Genomic DNA, 22,437 nt, shown 5'->3' with positions numbered 1-22,437 from the left:
TCTGAGAACAAGCTGCTTAGACTGGTGCTTGTTGTTACAAAGGTAAGATTGTATTTATGGAGCCTTTCCTTTTAGTTATTAAGTATCTATATATTTTGAACCTAACTTACAGTATATCTTTGCCATAAATAAAGTATTTCAGACTCCTTATGTGTTTCCATGACATAGACATAATATGATTATTACCACATTCTTTATAGCTTAGCAAGTTGGAAAGAGATAACTATAATTTTCTTTTTATGGTTCAGGCATGAGCCAAATGGGAAAACATGGACTAATTATTTTGTGCATAGCTAGAGCCTAAAATCAATTTGAAGAGTACATATACTAAATCTTGTTTCGTTTTTTCTGGGGTTTTTTTTGTTTTGTTTTTTTTGCGGGTCTGCATATGGAACCCAATGACATCAACCTCCAAGCCACACCCCCAACCCTATTTTTTTGTTCTTTATTTTGAAACAGGGTCTCACTAAGTTGCACAGGGCCTCACTAAGTAGCTGAGGCTGTCTGCGAACTGTGATCCTCCGGTCTCAGCTTCCCAAATGCTGGGATTACAAGCGTGCGCCACCACACTCAGCTCATACTAAATAATTTAAATGGTAAAAAAAAAAAATATCTACTTTTAAATGTCAAAGTTTTGGAACCTATCATTACAGAAAATAGGCTACTTTGTGCTTTTTGTACCGTCTTTTCAAAACTCACTGTTGAAAATGAAATAATTGGGGTGTATTCATTTCGAGTCACCCCTCCATGCCAGTCTGGTATGGAGCTGTATTTCTATTTTCTGTATTTCTATCTTTCTAATAAACTTAATTAGAAAAAATGAAATAATTGTCATCTTAATTATGTCTGAGTGCATTTTGAAAGCACTGTAGAAGAGTCACTTCTAAGCAGGCCAGAGACAAAGACACCACGGATATTAATTTCTTGTGAATTCCTTGTAAATTTGTAATGGGCAGTGTGATTAGGTATTTAGAAATATAAAAAGGGTTTCCTGAAAGTTTTTAGTTTGGAAAATGAAATTAGACTAATTTAGAGTGTTAAACGTTTTTTTGTTTTTTTTGTTTTTGTTTTTGTAGTACTGAGGATCGAACCCACAGGCATTTGACCAGGCCTGTTTTATTTACTTTTTTAAAAAAATGGCTCACCAAAATGCCGAGGGTCTTGCTAAGTTACTAAGGATAGCCACAAACTTGAGCTCTGCCTGTCTCACCCTCCCCAAGTACTGGGATTACAAGCGCGTGCCACCATGCCCCGCTTGAACTTTCTCTGAAATTATTTGGAAAATCTGTAAGTTATACAAACTTTGAACAAATTCTGAGCTGCTATGCACTGGTACTGTACCATGAGGCTGAGGTTAAAATTGTGATCAGTCCCGTGAACCAGGCACCTAAAGCTCAATTTTTAAACTGCATTTTAGAGTGCAGTTGATGATTGTGTCCACATAGACACATGTGCAAAGGTGTGCCAAAGCTAATGGGAACAGAGCCCGGGGGCATTCTACCTCTGAGCAACACCCCCAGCCCTATTTTTTATTCTTTATTTTGAAGCAGGGTCTCACTGAGTGCAAAGGGCCTCACTAAGTAGCTGAGGCTGGCCTTGAACCTGCGATCCTCGTGTCTCAGCCTCCCAAATACTGGGATTACAAGCGTGCGCCACCACGCCCAGCGGCTTTGAGTTCCTAAGAATGGGTGTGACTATTCGCTTATTGGAAGCTAGAAAACAACTCACAGGATGCAGTCTTATCATTGCTCTGTTGCTTAACAATTTTTGTGGCCACTACAAGACAGCGTCCAGACTCTGGTTTACGGCATCGTCATTTCTGGATTTATTTTTGTTTTATTTTTTGGTGCTTCTGGACTGAGTATTGAATCTAGGGGAACTCTGTCACTAAACTACATCCCAAAGCCGGGCGTGGTGGCGCACGCTTGTAATCCCCACGCTTGGGAGGCTGAGACAGGAGGATCTCACAGGTTAGAAGCCAGCCTCAGCTACTTAGTGAGGCTCTCAGCAACTTAGTGAGACCCTGCTTCCAAATAAAATATAAAATAGGTCTGGGAGTGTAGTCTGGAGGTAGAAGGCCCCTGGGTTTCATCCCCAGTACCACAAAAGAAAAAAAAAAAAAAAAACCTAAACTACATCCCTAGCCCCCCCCCCTTTTTTTTTAATTTTAAGACTGTCTTGCTAAGTTGCCAAGGCTGGCCTTGAACTTAAGATCCTCCTGTCTCAACCTCCCAGTTAGCCAGAATTACAGGCTTTTTCATCTTTTAAGAGCTTTGATGAAAACGGGCCATTTCTTAATTTAGCAGCAAAGTCTAGCAAATTCTCTGCAGGTGCCAGCCAATAAGAGTTTGACGTTAAGGGTTTGGGTGGGTGTCTCCTTTTACCACCGAGGCTATAAATACTCTAGACCCAATTTAAAAAAAAAAAAAAAAAAAAAAAAAAGAGTCTCACTCAATTGCTGAGACTGGCCTTGAACCTGCGATCCTCCTGTTTCAATGTCCCAGGTCCTGGGATTACAGGCATGCACCACCGAGATTTTTTATATGCTCTATAGTGGGCACCTGAAATAGTCCTGGGTGTCCTTTTTAGTTGTCCCATTGTGTCACAGCAGAAAATGTGGGTATGTCTTTTATACAAGCTGAATTCTAAAAAAAAATACCCCAGGCATTTGGTTGATCAAAGGAAGCAGGCAACTGAGACCTTTAGAAGGCAATGCTTAGCCCGGCATGGTGGCTGACACTTGTAATCCCAGTGCTTGGGAGGCTCACAGGTTCAAAGACAGCCTCGGCAACTTAGTGAGCTCCCCACCCACCCCCGCAGCTTAGTGAGTCTGGGTTTCAAAATAAAAAATAAAATAGGACTGGGGGGGTAGCTCAGAGGTAGAATGCACTGGGGTTCAATCCCTGGGGCAACAGAAAAGAAGAACGAGGTAGCACCCAGAGAGGACTGGGCACAGCACCCTCTGGCTGGTCTGGTCCTGCAGTGGAGGTGAGCTCAGAGACTGGGTGATTCAAAGCAAAGCAAAGCCGGGCGTGGTGGTGCAGGCTTGAATCCCCGCATTTGGGAGGCTGAGACAGGAGGATCATGGTTCATGGACAGCCTCAGCTACTGAGTGAGGCCCTCTGCAACTCAGTGAGACCATGTTTCAAAAATAAAGAATTAAAGATAGGGTTGGGGGTGTGGCTCAAAGGTAGAATGGCCCTGGGTTCCATCCCCGGTACCACACACGCGCTTGCGTGTGCGTGCGCGCGCACACACACACACACACACACACACACACACACACACACACAAGCAAAGCAGCCCCTTTTCTGCTTCATTTTCCGCATCCTAAAGTGCTGTCTCTTCATCAGCTCCTCAGTCCTCAGCAGAGGAACTGAGCCACAATTTCTTGTAGACAAGGGGTGTGTGACGTTGTCAAGATGACACGGGAAGCCAGGCGTGGTGGCGCACGCTTGTAATCCCAGCATGTGAGAGGCTGAGACAGGAGGATCGAGGTTCACAGACAGCCTCAGCTACCACTTACGCTCTGTTTCAAAATAAAGAACAGCCGGGCATGGTGGCACACGCTTGTAATCCCCTAACACTTGTAATCCCAGTGCTTGGGAGGCTCACAGGTTCAAAGACAGCTGAGACAGGAGGATCGCACAGGATCGAAGCCTCAGCTACTTAGTGAGGCTCTCGGCAACTTAGTGAGACCCTGTTTCCAAATAAAATAGAAAATAGTTCTGGGAGTATAGCCTGAAGGTAGAAAGCCCCTAGGTTCCATTCCTAGTAACACACACATAAATAAATAAATAAATAAATAAATAAATAAATAAATAAATAAATAAATGGGCTGGGGGAGCAGCTCAGAGGTAGATGCCTCTAGCTTCCATCCCCATTACCATCCACACACACACAAAAGTATACAGAACAAGGCCCAGTGCGAATGGTGCTCAGATGACTGCTAACATATTATCACCACCCTCCTAGCCACCCGCAGGCTCCTTCCACTTCTTTCCCAAGAGCGACTGGCTTGTGCGGCCCTTAGAGCACCTCCCACCTACAGGAAGGATGGACAGGGAGTTGTCAAGCACAGAGCCTTTATTTTACAGATTCTTTCCCAAAAAGGACATGGTGTAAGTGAGCAGCCGACAGAATTTCTAAGAGAAAAGCGAGAGCGAAGGGGAGCGGCTCACGTCCCTCCGCGCACGCCATGCATGCGCGCTGCACGTCTGAGCACCTCGTGTGTCTGGCTTAAGTAAGGCAGTGTCGATTGTGCAAACAAGGTATCTGTTGTTCTGGCTTCGGGGATGGCGACCACATGCATCACACACACTGGACAACCTGAAATGCTTCCACCTGCAACGAAAGTTTCCTCAAGCAAGAGATGAGCGTCCATGCCGATGAACACGGGGAGCAGCCTGGGCGGCGAGGCCGCGGAGGGCGAGCTGGGCGCACGGATCAAGAGCCCCGGCCCCAGGAGCCGTCCCAGTGGCAGAGCAGGCTGGGACCGCCACCGCCAGCCACCCTGCTCCTCCAGCCTTCACTCCAGGTTGAGCAGCTCCACGTCAAAGATGAGGGTGGCGTTGGGGGGGATGACGCCGGGGTGGCCCGTGGCTCCGTACGCCACATCAGGGGTGCAGGTCAGCTTCGCCCTCTGCCCCAAGCTCATCTAGCAGGGATGGGGGCAGGTGGGGAGAGGAGAAAGAGGACCCAGCTTGATTTAAAAGAAAAAAGCAAGAGAGCTATCATTTCCCAAAACCGTCTTCATGGTAACTCTCAAGATCTGAGACGGAGTTCGTCTGCGGCACACTGAGATGATGCTAAGGGCTGTACCAAAGGCGGACTCAGCCTCAAAATGGCAGAGACGCGACTGGGACAGTTAGAGCCTCAGGGAGCCTCGAATTCATTCACTCGACAGACATTACTGGTTATTCAATGAGTGTACGGTCTCCGCACCTTTATTTGTTCACAGTTGCTCCTCTTCCAGAGAAGCCTGAGGGTGTGTGTATGTGTGTATATATCTGTGTGTATATGTATATATATGTATATATGTATAATATATTTATTTATTTATTTGTTTATTTATTTATTTATTTTTGGTGGTACTGGGGTTCCTGGAAGCCCTTCTATCTCCAGGCTACACTCCCAGACCTATTTTATTTTTGGAAACAGCGTCTCTTAAGCCAGCGCGGCTAGCTTTGAACCTGAGCAATCCTCCTGTCTCCGCCTCCCAAGCATGGGGATTACAAGCGTGCACCACCATGTCCAGCATAAAATATATATTTGTGCATATATATATATATATATATATGTATGTATAAGATGTGTGTGTGTGTGTGTGTGTGTTGCTGAGGAGGGAACCCAGGACCGTTCTACCTCCGAGCTATACCTCCAGCCCTATTTTCTATTCTTTATTTTGAAAAGGGTCTAAGTTGCAGAGGGTCTCACTAGTTGCTGAGGCTGGCCTTGAACCTGCGATCTTCCTGTTTCAGCCTCCTCCCAAGTACTGGGATTACAAGCATGCACCACCATGCCCGGCTCCATTTTTGAATTTTGAATCATCAACTCCAACACGTGAATCGGTTGGCTAATAGTATCATGTCAATGTTAATGTTCTGATTTGGTCATTATACTATAGTTATGAAAGCTATTAACATTTGGGGAATCTGGGTGAAATATTCAGGAACTCTGTATTACTTCTGCAATGTTTTTGTAAGTCTGAAGCTGTTTCTAAAAAGGTTAAAAAACAAGAATGTGCTGGGCGTGGTGGTGCATGCTTGTAATCCCCACGCTTGGGAGGCGGAGACAGGAGGATCAAGCAGGTTCAAAGCCAGCCTCTCTGGCTTAAGGGACCCTGTTTTAAAAAAAAAAAAATATATATATATATATGTATATGTATGTATGTATATATATGTATATGTATGTATGTATGTGTATATATATATGTGTGTATATATATGTGTGTGGTCTGGGAGTGTAGCTCAGATGTAGAAGGGTTTCCAGGAACCCCAGTACCACGGGAAAAAAAAAAAAGTAGCTGGGCATGGCGGTACAGTACTTGGGAGCTGAGACAAAAGGATCACAGTTTCACTGCCAGCCTCAGCTACTTAGTGAGGGCTTCTGTAGTTTAGTGAGACCCTGTTTCAAAATAAAGAATAAAAAATAGGGCTGGAAGTGCAACTTGGAGGTAGAATGCCCCTGGGTTCAAACCCCAGTACCGAGAAGGGGAAAAAAAAAAGACAAACTGGGTGTGGTGGTACACGCTTGTAATTCCAGTAGTTTGGAGGCTGAACAGGAGGATCATAGGTTTGAGGACAGCCTCAGCAGAGTAGCAAGACTCTGCAACCTAGCCAGACCCTGTTTCAAAACAAAAAACTAAAAAGGACTGGATGTAGCTTAGAGGTAGACTGTTCCTGGGTTCAATTTCCAATACAAAAAAAAAAAAAAAAATATATATATATATATATATATATATATATATATATATATATATATATATATATATATATATATATATATATATATATTGCCTGTTGGTCTTCTCAGAGGAACCCCCAGTTGACCGGCCCCAAAGTAAGCGGGCAAAGGGGCGGGGACGCAGCGCCAGGAGTGCCCGCTAGGTGGCGCCGCCGTGCCCCGGCGGGAGGGTCAAAACAGCAGTGATCTGGGATAGGGCGGGGGTGGGCGTGGAGGGAGGTGCTGAACCCCCCTCCCAGCCCTTTAGTCCCCTTTCATGAGGTCCGGGTCCTACCTGGGCTGCACCCTCTTCAAAGCCTTTGATGACTTCCTGCTTGCCAATTCTGAACTTGAAAGGTTTGTTTCTGTCTCTGGATGAATCGAATTTCTTCCCATTTTGGAGCATTCCTGTGAAGGCAAGGACAGGATGTGGGTTAACTCCCAGTTCCGATCCCCCGGGCCTAAAATGGAATTCCTATTCGGCACTAACCTGCCCCTCTTCTCATCCTCCCATCTGCCAAGACCCCTGGACGCTGGCCCCTGCCCCACCCCCACGCGGCCTGTCTCCAGCCCCACATCTCTTTGGAATTCCCCTAGTTTCTCCATTTCCTTTTCAACCACCGCCCCGTGGTCTCAGCAGGTCACCATCATGTCTCACCTGTGGTCAGACAACCTCCTACCTGTTTTCTATGCTGGGTTCTTATGTTTTGCTTAGTGTTTTGTTTTTGTTTATACTGAGGATTGAACCCGGGTCGTTCTACCTCCGAGCTACACCCCCAACAGCCCTATATTTGTGTGTGTGTGTGGGGGGGAGGTACTAGGGGCTTTTCTACCTCCGGGCTATGCTCCCAGACCTTTTATATTGTATTTGGGAACAGGGTCTCCCTAAGTTGCTGAGAGCCTCACTAAGTAGCTGAGGCTGGCTTCCAATCTGTGCGATCCTCCTGTCTCAGCCTCCCAAGCACTGGGATTACAAGCGTGCGCCACCACGCCCGGCCTCCCAGCCCTCTTTTTTAACTCTTTATTTTGAAACAGGGTCTCACTGAGTTGCAAAGGACCTCACTAAGTAGCTGAGGCTGTCTTTGAACTGTGATCCTCCGGTCTCAGCCTCCCGAGTGCTGGGATTACAGGTGAGCGCCACTACACCCGACTCACACCTCCAGCCTTTTTTATATTACTTTTTTTTTTTTTTTTTTTTTTTTTAGTACTGGGGATGGAACCCAAAGGCATTCTGCCTCCAAAATACACCCCCCAGCTCTATTTTTTATTCTTTATTTTGAAACAAGGTCTAAGTTGTAGAAAGCCTCACTAAGTAGTAGAGGCTGGCCACCACAAACCTCTGGTCCTCCTGTCTCAGCCCCCCAAGGACTGGGATTGCAGGTGTGTACTACCACACCCAAGCACCTCCATTCCATTCTGCATTCTGTACCTAGATGGTACATTCCTTTTCCTTTAAAGAAACATCTAATCAGAAGCCAGGTGTGGTGGCACGTGCCTGTATCCCAGCATGCAGGAGGCTGAGACAGGAGGATCAGGGTTTGAAGCCGGACTTGGCTACTTAGTGAGGTCCTTTGTAAGTCAGTGAGACCCTGCTTCAAAATAAAGAATAAAAACAAAAATAGGGCTGTGGGTGTAGCTCGGAGGTAGAATGCCCCTGGGTTACATCCCTACTACCAAAAAAAAAAAAAAAATCTGATCATATTGCTGCTACTTAAAATATTTCGGCAGGCCGGGCGTGGTGGCGCACGCTTGTAATCCCCGCGCTTGGGAGGCGGAGACAGGAGGATCGCGCAGGTTCGAAGCCAGCCGCGCTGGCGTAAGAGACCCTGTTTCAAAAATATAAAATAGGACTGGGAGTGTAGCCCGGAGGTAGAAGGGCTTCCAGGAACCCCAGTACCACCAAAAAAAAAAAAAAAAAAAAAAAAAATTTCAGCAGTTACCCAGGGCAGAATCCAAATACCTATACTGGCCACAGGGACCCCAAGATCTGGCTAGAGCCTGCCTTGCAGCCTTCTCTGCTCTCCCTTCCCTCCCTTCCCCCTGTGCCCTCCGCAGGCCACAGCATTCTCAAATTCCTCAGCCCTTTACAGTGTTTTCCTGCCACTTCCTCAGCCTAAAGGTCTCTTTTGGCAGGAATTCCCGCCTCAGGTTGAGATCTCACCTAAAGTTCCTGAGATTTCCCCAAAATGCAAGGGCGGAAGGTCGCATCATCTCCTGCTGGGGACAGTGTAAGGAGACCATGCAAACAGGACTGCTTCACCCTGGACCCCCCGAGCCATGTCCAGCCGTTGGGAGCGGCCCTTGCTCCCCAGTTACGGATGCCTGGGCATCCCGGTGTGCAGTCCGGCAGCCCAAGGCCCAAGAACTGCTTGTCTAGTTTTGCTGCTTATGGGTGACTCTCACGCACAGCCCAGAGCCTCTGTACCTAAAGAAATGCTACAACGTCTACAAAAGTCAAGGTGGGACCACAGGAGACCTGGGAGTTGAGAGCCTGGGTTTTTTTTTTTTTTTTTGTGGTACTGGGGGTGGAACCCAGAGGCTTTGTACCTCCGGGCTATACTCCCAGACCTATTTTATATTTTATTTGGAAACAGGGTTTCACTATGTTGCTGAGAGCCTCACTAAGTAGCTGAGGCTGGCTTCGAACCTGTGCGATCCTCCTGTCTCAGCCTCCCAAGCGCGGGGATTACAAGCATGCGCCACCATGCCCGGCTGAGAGCCTGGGTTCTGACTTTAGTCTGGCGCTAATTCCTTGCGTCACGGGCGGCAAATCGCTTCCTCTGTCGGGGCCTCACATCTTCCAGAGTTCACAAAGGAGGCTCTGCCAGCTCAGTGGCTGAGCAGCTATGATTTCACTTCCGAATTCCAACTCAAGTGTGTACTCTGGAAAGAGTCTTATTTACCTACCTTCTGGGGAGAATACACTGGGCTCTTGTCCTGGGTTCTAAATGAGGCAAAGGAGAAAACCCTTCTGGCTACCCAGAGACGCACACAGATGGATGCTAAGGAGACCAAATACAAACTCATGCATACACACAGGTTGCTAAAATATTCAAATACACAGAGATGCTATGCACGCTCACATGAACTCACGCACACGCACACTCGGGAGGAAAGCCCTGATGGTCAAACAGATGCTAAGAAAATATTTAGATACACAGATCTACATACATTTCACACAGACACGTACTTGAACAAATATATAGACGGAGACGCACACTCATACACTCACACAAGCCATTTATAGACTGTCTTTTTCATTCCCCAGTCTCTTTAGGTTTCTTAGGACTGAATCTACTTGGAACCATATGTAGCTGTCTATGGCTGCAAGTTTAGCCAAAACCACACGGTCCGCAAACAGGCTAGCACGTATATGGCTGCTTCGTGTAACAAGAATGCCACTGCAATCCATCAAATAAAGAATGATGTTTCAAGCCGGGCGTGGTGGCGGACACTTGTAATCCCAGCATTAGGGAGGCTGAGACAGGAGGATCGCGGTTCAAGGACAGCCTCAACTACTTAGTGAGGCCCTCTGCAACTTAATGAGACCCTGTTTCCGAATAAAGAATAAAGAATAGGGCAGGGGGTGTAGCTCAGTGGTCGAATGCCCCTGGGTTCCATCCCCAGACCCCCCCCAAAAAAAAAAAAAGAATGATGTTTCTTTTCTTTTTTTTTTTGCTGGTTTGGGGATGGAACCCAGGGGCATTTGACCTCTGAGATACTCCCCCTGCCCTATTTTTTTTTTTATTCTTTATTTTGAAACCAGGTCTCACTGAGTTGCAGAGGGCCTCACTATTTAGCTGAGGCTGTCCGCAAACCGTGATCCTCTGATCTTAGCTTCCCAAATGCTGGGATTACAAGCGTGCGCCACCATGCCCGGCAAGAATGATGTTTCTGAGACAGGAGAATCGCGGTTCCAGGACAGCCTCAGCTATTGAGTGAGGTCCTCTGCAACTCAGTGAGACCTGGTTTCAAAATAAAGAATAAAGCCGGGCGCGGTGGCGCACGCTTGTAATCCCCGCGCTTGGGAGGTGGAGACAGGAGGATCGCGCAGGTTCATAGTCAGCCTAGCCGGTTTAAGAGACCCTGTTTCCAAATAAATAAAGGTCTAGAGCCGGGCGTGGTGGCACTCGCTTGTAATCCCCGTGCTTGGGAGGCTGAGACAGGAGGATCGCACGGGTTCAAAGCCAGCCTCAGCTACTTAGTGAGGCTCTCAGCAACTTAGTGAGACCCTGTTTCCAAATAAAATATAAAAAAGGTCTGGGAGTATAGCCTGGAGGTTGAAAGCCTCTGGGTTTCACCCCCAGTACCACAAAAAAAAAAAAAAAAATTTAATTAAAAAATAAAAAACGGTCTGGGAGTGTAGCCCGGAGGTAGAAGGGCTTCCAGGAACCCCAGTACCACCACCCCCCAAAAAAAAAGAGAAGAAGAAAGAAAAAAAGAAAAGAAAAATGCAATTCCAGTGCTTGAGAGGCTGAGATTGGAGGTTCGCAGGTTCAAGGATAGCCTCAGTAACTTATCGAGGCCCTCAGAAACTTAGTGAGACCTTGTTTCAAAATAAAGAATAAACTAAGCGTGGAGTTGCAGCAAGTAGTGAGACTCTCATCCACCCAGCGAGCCCTTGCTTCAGAATAAAAATAATATTTACCCGGGGGGTATAGTTCAGAGGTAGAATCCCCAGTACCACAAAAAAAATAAAATAAAAAGGTCCAGCGGTTTAGCTTGGAGGTAAGATGTCCCTGGGTTTAACCCCCAGTAAAACACACACACACACACACACACACACACACACACACACACACACACAGTATGGGAGGAGATGTCTGGGAGGTATAACTAACAAAAGACACATATCTAAAGCATATATAAAGGTCTCCTATACATCAGTAAGAAAAAAAAAACAATCTAATCTCTAATGTTTTGTGTGTGTGTGGTACTGGGGTTCCTGGAAACCCTTCTTCGGGCTACACTCTCAGACCTATTTTTTATATTTTTATTTGGAAACAGGGTGTCTTAAGCCAGCAAGGCGATCCTTGTCTCTACCTCCCAAGTGCAGGGATTACAAGCGTGCACCACCATGTCCGGCTCTAATTTTTTTTTTTTTTTTGGTGGTACTGGGGTTCCTGGAAGCCCTTCTACCTCCGGGCTACCCTCCCAGACCTATTTTATATTTTAAAAACAGGGTCTCTTATGCCAGCGCGACTGGCTTCGAACCTGCGCGATCCTCCTGTCTCTGCCTCCCAAGCGCGGGGATTACAAGCGTGCGCCACCACGCCCGGCTCTAATTTTTTTTTTAACAACCTAATTTTGGGGAGCCTGTGGCGTTTCTAAGGAATGAACCCAGAGCCTCATGTGTGCTAAGCACGTGCCCCACCACTGTGCTACACTTCCAGTGCAGCGTCTCTTATTATTAGACAGTTTCTCCCCAAATCAGAGCTGCTTACAGCTGCTGTTAGATCAGGGTGTGCTTGCAAAAGGATGTGGCTTCAGGAACTTGATAAACATTGGCCCATCCACAACGTGGAGAACAGATAAATCAATTTCCCAGGCCAGAGGCCCCAGAGGCCCATGGCAATTAGACCCCATCACCAGGAGATAAAACACAGCCGGGTCCACTGACCTCAGCAATTGGCAATTAGATTCTTGAGAAACATCCGAGTCGTCTGCTAGAACCAACCCGGTTCACATCGGCCCATAGAACTATTAAAAACAGCCCCATCCAAACATGTCCCCAGAAGCAAGCTGGCCTTGCTGAATGCTAAGTGGCTGTCACCGGCCAGGTGTGGTACCTTAGGAAGCGGGTCACAAGGAGAGCCCTCGCCCCCCTTGGAAAAACATCTGTTTAAGATCTTCCTGCCAGCGGTCCTGAAGAACTCCTCGACTGTCCCCCGCCCACCTGCTTCAGAAGCACAGCAGCCACCATGGGACAGCCTCGTGTGTCACCAGGGATAGATGCAGGCCCTCCTCTGGGCTCCCCAGCACCCAGAGGCAAGCACTGCCGTCCTCCACCCCTCACCTTGACTGAGAGCCCCCAGGTGACCTGTCTGTCCACTCCCCACCTCCCACCACGGCCGCAGCGAAGCCCGAGGCCCTCCTCTCCCATTCCTGTCCCCTACACCCAGCTCCGCATCTCCCACAGCCAACGCCCAGTAACGACAGGCAGACTGGGTGGAACGTTCTAATTCTATTGAAAGGAGAAAGGAAAAGGGAAATTCGGAGAAAGCCAGCCTCCTCTTCTCGAATGACACTGTAGGAGAAAAAAGGAGGGAGCCTGCCAGGAGGTCCAGGGCTCTGAGGACTCTCAGGTAGAGAGAGGGGGCCAGGAAGAGACAGCCAGGGCGGGGCCCTGCCCGCAACCGGGAAGGGGCTGGAGACGGAGATTCCGCCAGAGGCTGGGACCTCCACGGCCTCTGCAGGTAAGTGGGGCCAGGGGGGCTGGTCACAGGGAGATCTGGTGCCTGGGCTTCAGGCCTGATCGGGGACAGAATCCTCTGGAGAGCTCAGAGGGCAAGAAGACGGCTCTGCCTTGGGAGGGGTGGGGCGGGGCGAGGGAATAAGCCTACCTGTGTAATGCACCACGCATGTCTGGCCCTTCTTGGGGAAGGTCCTTCCTGCAAGGAAACACAAGAGCAGATGAAGGAGGCGGGAATTAGAAAAACTCACCCGCAGCCGGGCAGTGTGGTGCACGCCCGTAATCCCAGGACCTGGGAGGCTGAGATAGGAGGATCGCAGGTCCGAAGCCGGTCTCGGCAATTTAGCAAGACCCTGTTTCAAAACAAAAAATAAAAAGGGCTGGGGATGTAGCTTGGAGGTAGAAGGTCCCTGGATTCAGTAAAAAAAAAAAAAAAAAAAAAAAAAAAAAAAAAAAAAAGAAAGAAAGAGAGAGAGAAAGAACAAACTTACCTGGAACATTCAAGCACGGCTGTGGCCAAGAGTTCAGGCCTGCATTCCCCTCAGAACTACGGCCCCCGTGGCCTCATTCTGGCTCAGCATCTTAGAGGACCCAACACCAGTCACGTCATGCTTTTGGCCTGGACTTGGATTTCATACCACTGGTTTCTTCAACTCTGGTCTCTCTTTCCTTCTTTCCTTCCCTTTTGTGGCGCTGGGGACTGATCCTTATTCATTTTTTTATTTTGAAACAGACTTTCACTAAGTTGCTGAGGACCTCACTAAGTTGATGAGGCTGACCTCAAACCTACAATCCTCCTGTCTCAGCCTCCCAAGTACTGGGATTATAGGTGTGAGCCACTACACCTGGATTTCTCGCTTCTTTTTTTTTTAATTACTCTTTTTTTCTTTCTTTTATTCTTTCTACAAGTATACAGCCTACTATGTTCCAGGCCTAGAATAGATTCCAGAGATAGAGACAGATAGATGATAGACAGATAGATAGATGATACAGAGAGAAGTACATGAACTTGTGAGGAAGTTAGGGAAACAGACATATCAATCCTAGATTTTAGTGCAGTGATGGCTGCTATCAAGGAGGAATAAACATAATCATTCACAACTCTTTATTGAGTTCCTACTCTGCACAAAGCCTGTGCCTGATCCCAGGGACAGCGACATAGACAAGTGCCTTGCTCATGTGGAGCCGGCTTGCTAGTGGAAGGAGACAATATTCAAACAATTATGATCTTTTTTTTTTTTTTTTTTTTTGCGGTACTGGGGATGGAACCCAGGGGCATTCTACTTCCGAGCGACACTCCCAGCACTATTTTTTTATTCTTTTTTTTTTTTTTTTTTTTTTTTTGGTGGTACTGGGTTTCCTGGAAGCCCTTCTACCTCCGGGCTACACTCCCAGACCTATTTTTACATTTTTATTTGGAAACAGGGTCTCCCAAGCCAGCGCGCGCGGCTGGCTTTGAACCTGCGCGATCCTCCTGTCTCTGCCTCCCAAGCGCGGGGATTACAAGCGTGCGCCACCACGCCCGGCTTTTATTCTTTATTTTGAAACAGGGTCTCACTGAGTTGCAGAGGACCTCGCTAAGTAGCTGAGGCTGTCCCCGAACTGCGATCCTCCTGTCTCAGCCTCCTGAATGCTGGGATTACAGCATGAGCCACCACGCCCGGCTAATTATGAAATATTCTGATAAACCCTCTAAAGAAAAGAAACATAGCCAAGGGTGATGGTACACACCTGCAATCCCAGCATCTTGGGGGGCTGAGGCAGGAGAATCTCAAGTTCAAGGCCACCCTCAGCAACTTAGTGAGAACCTGTCTCAAAATAAAGATAAAGTCAGGCATGGTGGCACACACCTGTAATCCCAATACTTGGGAGGCTGAGACAAGAGGATCACATCTCAGCATTTGGGAGGCTGAGACAGGAGGAACACAGTTCATAGACAACCTCAGCTACTTAATGAGGCCCTTTGCACTCAGTGAGACCCTGTTTTAAAATAAAGAATAAAGCCGGGCGTGGTGGCGCACGCTTGTAATCCCCGCGCTTGGAAGGCAGAAACAGGAGGATCACGCAGGTTCGAAGCCAGCCGCGCGCGCTGGCTTGGGAGACCCTGTTTCCAAATATAAAATGTAAAAATAGGTCTGGGAGTGTAGCCCGGAGGTAGAAGGGCTTCCAGGAACCCCAGTGCCACCAAAAAAAAAAAAAAAAAAGAAAATAAAGAATAAAGAGTAGGGCTAGAAGTATAGCTCAGAGGTAGAATGCCCCTGGGTTCCATCACCAGTACTGTAAAAAAAAAAAAAAAAAAAAAAAAAAAAAAAAGCTAGGCATGGTGGTGCATAGTACTTGGGAGGCTGAGACAAGAGAATCGCAGGTTCAGAGCCAGCCTCAGTTACTTGGTACGGCTATCCACAACTTAGTGAGACCCTGTTTCAAAATAAATAGTAAAAAATAGGGCTGTGGGTATAGTTTGAAGATAGCATGCCTAGAATGCCCCTTGGTTCAGTCTCCAGTATCCCCCCCATACACACCCATGCATGTGCGCGCGCACACACACACACACACACACACACACACACGGAATGATGTAGCTCAGTGGCAGACGGCCCCTGGTTTAATCTCCAGTACCGCAAAAAGCAAACAAACGAAAAGAAAAGAAACACAATGATAAATTAAAGAGAGATACCCTGGACGGGCAGTCTTAGAAAGGGTAGACCTCTCAGAGGAGACAAGTTTGAGCTGGGGCTTGGGGGAAGAGGGAGCACCTAGCACCCAGCCCTTGAGGCCAGAAAGGATGGGGGTACTTGCAAAAAGAGAAAAGAGTCTCCGTGACTGGGAGGGAGGGCGCGGGCAGACTGGACCAGAGGCGGCTCCTGCAGGAACTGCTGTACTAAGTGCAGCAGGAAACCACCAGAGGGTTTTAAGGAAGAGAATAACAGAACCCAAGTTAAGATTTTATAAGATCACTCTGGTTGCTATGTGTGGGACGGACAGTGAGGCGTCTGTTGCAATAATCCAGACAAGAAATCAATGATGGCTTGAATTAAGGTGGCGGCGGCGGCAGAGGAGAGAGAGTGAAATGGATTGGAGATATATTCTGGAAGTGGAGCTGACAGGCATGCGAGGGGTTGTAGTCGGGGCTTGGGAAGGATGGGTGTTTGGTTTAAGCAACTGTGATGGGCGGCGGAGATGTTTCCCGAGATGGAAAAGACTAGGGAGGAACAGATTTGTGCGGGTGGCAATCTCGAGATGCCTATTAGACATCCGAGTGTGTGCCGCAAGTAGGCAGCTGCAGAGTCTGAGCTGGAGGTATAAATTTGGGCGTAATTTAAAGCGATCAGGCTGGATAAGGAAAGCTGGGAAGAATACAGACCCTGCCAACATTGAGAAGACTCTGGGGGAGCCTGGAGAAGGGAGAGACTACATGACCCCAAGGGTCAGGGAAAACATCACAGACAGAAAAACCATTAAGCTGGGTCTTCTGAGATGAGTACAGGGATGTTATCTGGGAAAAGAAAATGTCACGGACAACATGTTCAAAGGCTTAGAGTCCTGGCCGCGCCTCACCCTTGTCTGCATCACGACTGTAACTCTGGGTCTAGCACATAAATTCATGTTCCATGCATATTTGCTGAATGAGTGGTGCGTTTAACAACTTGCAGGTTTGGCAAAACTAGGAAGGAAAAAAAAAAAAGGTGGTGGGCATAGGGATGGTAGTACAAACAGAATGGCCCCTGTCACCAACCTGCTGACTGCGGGGAGGGAGAAGCCTGGTCCAACATGCATTTTAAAAAGAGTTCTGAAGCCGGGCGTGGTGGCGCACGCTTGTAACCCCAGCATTTGGGAGGCTGAGACCTGGAGGATCGCGGTTCGCAGACAGCCTCAGGTACTTAGTGAGGCCCTCTGTAACTTAGTGAGACCCTGTTTCAAAATAAAGCATAAAAGCCGGGTGTGGTGGCTCACGCTTGTAATCCCCGCGTTTGGGAGGCTGAGACAGGAGGATCGCGCAGGTTCGAAGCCAGCCTCAGCTACTTAGTGAGGCTCTCAGCAATTTAGTGAGATCCTGTTTCCAAATAAAATATAAAAAAAGGTCTGGGAGTATAGCCCGGAGGTAGAAAGCCTCTGGGTTCCACCCCTAGTACCACCAAAAAAATAAAAATAAAAATAAATAAAGAATAAAAAATAGGACAGGGGGTGTAGCTCGGAGGTAAAATGCCCCTGGGTTCCATCCCCAGACCCGCAAAAAAAAAAAAAAAGAAAGAAAGAAAAGAGTTCTCAGGAGCCTAGTAATCCCTGTACCTGGAAGGCTGAGACAGGAGGATCTGGATTCAAGAACAGCCTCAGCTACTTAGTGAGGCCCTTTGCAACTCAGTGAGACCCTGTTTCAAAATAAAGAATAAAAAATAGGGTTGGGTGTATAGTTCGGAGGTAGAACGCCCCTGGGTGGTTCCATTCTCGGTATCACACAAAAAAAGAGTTCTCAGGCTGTCGTGAAGAGAATGAGAAGAGTGAGCTGTGGAGGCAGCCTGCATCCTAGGAGTGATCCAGATGGTGGTTGGGACTCCTGGGGCCATTGGCTTTCAACAAAGAGTGTGCCTGTAACCAATAAATCCTCCAATTTCCTGGGCAGGGACGTTGTCAAGAATATTGAACAGGAGCCGGGAGTGGTGGTGCACACTTGTAATCCCAGCATTTGGGAGGCTGAGACCGGAAGATCTCAGTTTGCAGACAGCCTCAGCTACTACTTAGTGAGGCCCTTTAAGACTCAGTGAGACCTTGTTTCAAAATAAAGAGTAAAAAATAGGGCTGGGGGTGTAGCTCAGAGGTAGAATGCCCCGGTTCCGATCCCAGTACCACAATATATATATACATATGTATGTGTGTGTGTGTGTGTGTGTGTGTGTGTGTGTGTGTGTGTTTCTAACAGGAAGTTTGCCTGTGAAGCCCTGCAGACATGAGAGTTTGAGTTCAATTTATTAAATAAATAGCTAGTCCTTACATACCCAGAACTAATTACTTAAGGGCTTGGGGTAAACGAGTGAGGCTGGTCCCCAGACAGGGAACGGGGACTCAGAGGTGCACTCGGGTCGTGGAAGGTGGGGAGCCCGAGCTCCCCGTTTTGGACTTGCTGACTCTGAGGAATCCTGGGCTCTCCAGACTGGCAGAGCAGGAGGTCGGAGATCTGGGCTTCAAGGTTTACACGCGAAGGCCCTGCTGGTGGCCTGGAGGCTGCCTGGGGCAGGGACCATCGATGAAGTGGGGCGGCAGACATGAAGTCTGGCTCCGTCCCTGTGCTGGAGCCCCAGCGGGGTGGGGCGAGAGGAGGCTCCCCGTGCAGCAGAGACCCCAAAGCCGGTCCTTCCCCTCCCCTGGGTTCCCGAGCTCACCCAGGGGGTGCGGAAGGCCGGCCCTGGGGAGTCGGCGGCAGCGCACATCCGAGCCGATCCGGCCCGGGAGGCTGCAGCCGCGACCCCCGGGGCGACGGCGGGCCGCAGACCCCCGCCCCGGGGCGGCAGCCTCCCTCCCCTTGGTGAGCCGGCGCGGAAGGGATGGTGGCGAATGGTCTCCGGGATCCCCAGGAATCTGGTCTGGGGTATCCTCCGACCCCGCCGCCAGCATCCTGGGCCCGCCCCCACCCCAGCCCCTGGAATGAGACCCCTGCCCGCCGGGCTCCGCCCGGGAGCCCTCTCCCCGCGGCCCGCCGCCCCGTACCGTCTCCCGGGGAGATGATCTCGACCTCCACGCCCATGGCGGTCCCTCAGGCCCCGCCTCCGGGGGTCCTCGCGCTGCCCGACCCCGGCCCGCTCCCGCGCGTGTCCCCGCCGCCGCCGCAGAGCCGGAGGAGGTGCGGCTGGAGCCGGGACCTGCGCGGGGAGGAGCCGCGCAAGGTGGGGTCGCCGGGGCGGGGCCCGCGGGGGCGCCCGGAGCGGCTGCGCCCGGCCGGGGTCCTCGCGGTCGCGAGCCCACCCCCCCAGGGCGCAGCCCCGGGCCCGCCCCCCGCCAGGGCGGGTCTGCTTAGCACCTACTCGGTACCGAGCTCTGGGGAGGCACCCAGTCCTGCAGTCTAGGAGGAGAAGCGTTAATTAACACTTTAATTAGATGCGCTCGGTGCCGCGGAGCTCAGGGCAGGAGGGAGCAGCTTCCCAGGTCCTCGGGAGGCGGGAGGGGTGGGGGGGCGGTTACTGCCGACTCTCCCCACGCCCAGACCTCCGCTCCCCATCCCGCCCAGGTCCACCCCGCACCTGCGTTTGGGAGTCTCACTTTTCCCAGGCAGAGAACTTGGAGGATGCCGATTGAATTAAATTGCCTTTTCTGGGGCTGCCCATTGAATGGAATCAGGATGCTGTCCTACAGGAACTGAGTCTGGGAGTCTGAGAACACTGTTAGGGCGGGGAGTACCGAATACCGTGGAAGAAATGAAGGAATTCTACCCTTCACTTCCACCAAAAAAAGACCCAGGAAACGAGAAAGGTATTTTTCTTCTTTTCAATCCGCTGGGGATTGAATCCAGTGCCTCACACATGCTAAGAGGGGCTGCACCTTCAGTCCCTAGAAATAATATGTTTGAGGTGACATTTGCTTGAAGGATGAATGAAACTTTTTAAATATTTATTTTTGTAATACTGAGAATTGAACTTACGGGCGTTCTCCTTCTGAGCTACACCCCCAGCCCTTTGTATTTTCTTTTATATTATTATGAGTCTCACTAAGTTGCTTAGGCTGGTCTTAAACCTTATATCCTCCCGTCTCAAGTCTCCCAAATACTGCGATTACAAGCGTGAGCCACCACACCCAGCTGAATGAGACTTTCTAAAACGTTTCCTTCCCTCCCTCCTCCCTCAATACTTGCATTGTTTCGAAAATTGGTATGAATTTAATTCTGACAAGTGGCGCTGGAAGGTAGGTAACTGGGAGAAAAGACTGAGCAGAGATACCCAGAGTGGGCCCTGCAGGTGTTCTTCACCCACAACCTTCCCGGGTGACTAGGTCACAAATAAGGTCATCAGCATCCCTAAGAGGACTGGGTTTGATGTTCAAGAAAGATGATGGCCGAGGGCACCATACAGGCCAAGACCTGAAATTCCCCTTGGGCTGCTCCGTGGTGTGGCCCAGAATCTACCCAGACTAAAGAACCCTAGAGATGGAGGGGCTACGGATATGGCCGTGGGCAGGTATGTTTGGAGTAGGTGTAGAATAGCGACTTGTAACGTGCACGGGCCTGTGACACAGTTTCAGCTTAATATATAGTATTTTGTGTATGGATAAGAACATTTTTCTGGGGAGATTTTATCAGAAGTTAAAGGGAATCCCTCCCCTCCCCCCCCCCAAAAAAAAAAGTAGATTAAGAGACTAGGTTGATCTAGTGTTCCTTCTCTTTCTTTTATTCCTACTTGTACTGGGGATTGAATCCAGGGCCATTCTACCTCTGAGCTGCACCCCCAGCCCTTTATATTTTTAGCTCAAAGAGTCTCACTAGGTTGCTGAGGACCTCAATAAGGAGCTGAGGCTGGTTTCAAACCTAAATATTCTCCTGTCTCAGCCTTCCAAGTACTGGGATTACAGGCGTGTGCCATCACAACCGGCTCCTATTCTTTCTTAAACTAAGAGAACCGATGAGAAGTGGAGGAAGGAGCTTTAGCGTTTCAGAGAGGGAGAAACTGGCAGGTTTATGGTAGGTGTTTTCGCGAGAACTACAACTCCCAGAGACTTGTGCGGCAAAACACGATCTTATTGGTCAATAGGAAGGACCTCTCCGAAGGTGACACATTCATCAGCCAATAGTCACAGGGATCGCGGTGCAGGCCCTCTCTCCACTCGCCAATCAGAGCTGACGCTTCCGTTAGCTGTCCAGGAAGTCTGAGGCTGCCCCGGGGAGATTGATTTTTTGTGGGGCTGCGAGACCAAAGGTATCGGCTCCTCTGCAGCCCCGATTAAAGGGCGTGGGGGAGGCTGGGGTGGGCAGTGAGGGAGGTGGGCCGTCACTTGGGGGATAGGGTCCGGGGCGGAGATCCGGGCACCGAGAGAGGTTGCGGAAAATGGGGCGCGCCCGCGTGCTAGGGGCTGGGGAGTGGGGACCTAGCCAGGGGGAGGTAAACCAGTGAATGTATTTATTGTGGTTCACGGATGATCCTAATGGGACCATATCCTAAGGAAGCCATCTAAAAAACAAGACTCCTTAATTAAAGACTTACTGCAGCCTTATTTAAGGTAGGATAAAGTTGACTGTAAGCCTGTGTCTCTAGAGTGCATTCAGGCCCGGTAGGGTGGAGCACACCTGTAATCGCAGCCATTCTGGAGGCCGAGGCAGGAGGCACCCACGTCCCAAGCCAGCCTGGGCAACGTGATGAGGCTCTGTCTCAAAAGCACAAACCGCCTGTAATACCAATATTTGGGAGGCTGAGACAAGAGGATTGCAGGTTCGCGGCCAGTCTCAGCAACTTAGCAAGGCTGTCTGCAATTTAGTAAGACCTTGTTTCAAAATAAAAAATAAGAGATCATAATTAAAGTTCTGATAGATTGTTTCACTTAAATAAAATAGGGATAAGGGTGTAGCTCAGGTTGAATGCTCCTGGGTTCATTTCCCAGTATCCCCTACCCCAAAACACACCAATCATACGAATAATATAAAAGCATAAAGGACTGGGGATGTAGCTCAGTTAAAAAAATGGATTCAGTAGATTATACATTATTGCTTATGAAGTAGCTTCTAAAATAATTTGTAAAAATTTGAAATACAAGTCAGGCGTGGCGGCACACATTTGTAATCCCAGTACGTGGGAGGCTGAGACAGGAGGATCTTGCAGGTTCAAAGCCAGCCTCAGCTATTTAGTGAGACTCTCAGCAATCTAGTGAGACCCTGTTTCCAAATAAAATATAAAATAGTCTGGGAGTATAGCCCAGAGGTAGAAAGCCCCTGGGTTCCATCCCAGTACCACAAAAAAAAAAAAAAAAATTTAACTTAGGAAAATACTAATTTTTTTTTTTTTTTTTTTTTTTTTTGCGGGTCTGAGGGTGGAACCCAAGGGGATTCGACCTCCAAGCTACACCTCCTGCCCTATTTTTTATTCTTTATTTTGAAACCGGGTCTCACTGAGTTGCAGAGGGCCTCACTGAGTAGCTGAGACTGTCCGCGAACCGCGATCCTCCGGTCTCAGCCTCCCAAATGCTGGGATTACAAGCGTGCGCCACCACGCCCAGCTCAATTTGTAGTTTAGATTGAGAAAATGTGATACAGAATCATACATTGTCAGCTGGGCGTGGTGGCGCACACTTGTAATCCCAACATTTGGGAGGTTGAGACAGGAGGATCGTGGTTCGCGGCCAGCCTCAGCTACTTAGGTCCTTTGGGATAACAAGCGTGGGCCACCACACCTGGCTTAAAGGTACTTGCTTTTAGAAAGTTTACAGTCTGGGGATTAAGTGATAACAAGTATACAGTTGATTGTAGGCAAAATATAATTTTTTTGTTTTGTTTTTGTGTGTGTATGAAACTCAAGATTGAACCTGGGGACATTCTTCTTCTGAGCTACATCTTTAGCCCTTTTTATTTTTTTGTTTTGAAACAGGGTCTTGCTAAGTTGCTGAGGCTG

At 48.7% G+C, this 22,437-nt stretch overlaps 1 protein-coding gene across 3 annotated transcripts; it reads right to left on the bottom strand.

Annotated features, from left to right (window-relative positions):
- Positions 1–4,528: 4,528 nt before the first annotated feature.
- FKBP1B (FKBP prolyl isomerase 1B) lies at positions 4,529–18,596 on the bottom strand (the record flags this gene model as incomplete). 3 transcript variants are annotated; one of them, XM_080711173.1, is made up of 4 exons in its annotated part: positions 4,529–4,657; positions 6,740–6,852; positions 13,008–13,055; positions 18,560–18,596. In XM_080711173.1, the coding sequence occupies 4 exons, from the start codon at positions 18,594–18,596 to the stop codon at positions 4,529–4,531; spliced, it is 327 nt and encodes a 108-aa protein (XP_080567299.1). The 3 variants fall into 3 exon arrangements, with proteins under 3 accessions (XP_080567299.1, XP_080567300.1, XP_080567301.1); XM_080711174.1 differs by lacking the exon at positions 4,529–4,657 and adding an exon at positions 4,658–4,702; XM_080711175.1 differs by lacking the exons at positions 4,529–4,657; positions 13,008–13,055 and adding an exon at positions 4,658–4,702.
- Positions 18,597–22,437: the final 3,841 nt, after the last annotated feature.

The sequence above is a fragment of the Muscardinus avellanarius genome, assembly GCF_963383645.1.
Source record: "Muscardinus avellanarius genome assembly, chromosome: 15".
Classification (NCBI taxonomy): Eukaryota; Metazoa; Chordata; class Mammalia; order Rodentia; family Gliridae; genus Muscardinus; species Muscardinus avellanarius.
The sequence above is the reverse complement of the archived record's forward strand: the minus strand, read 5'-3'. Positions and strand labels throughout refer to the sequence as shown.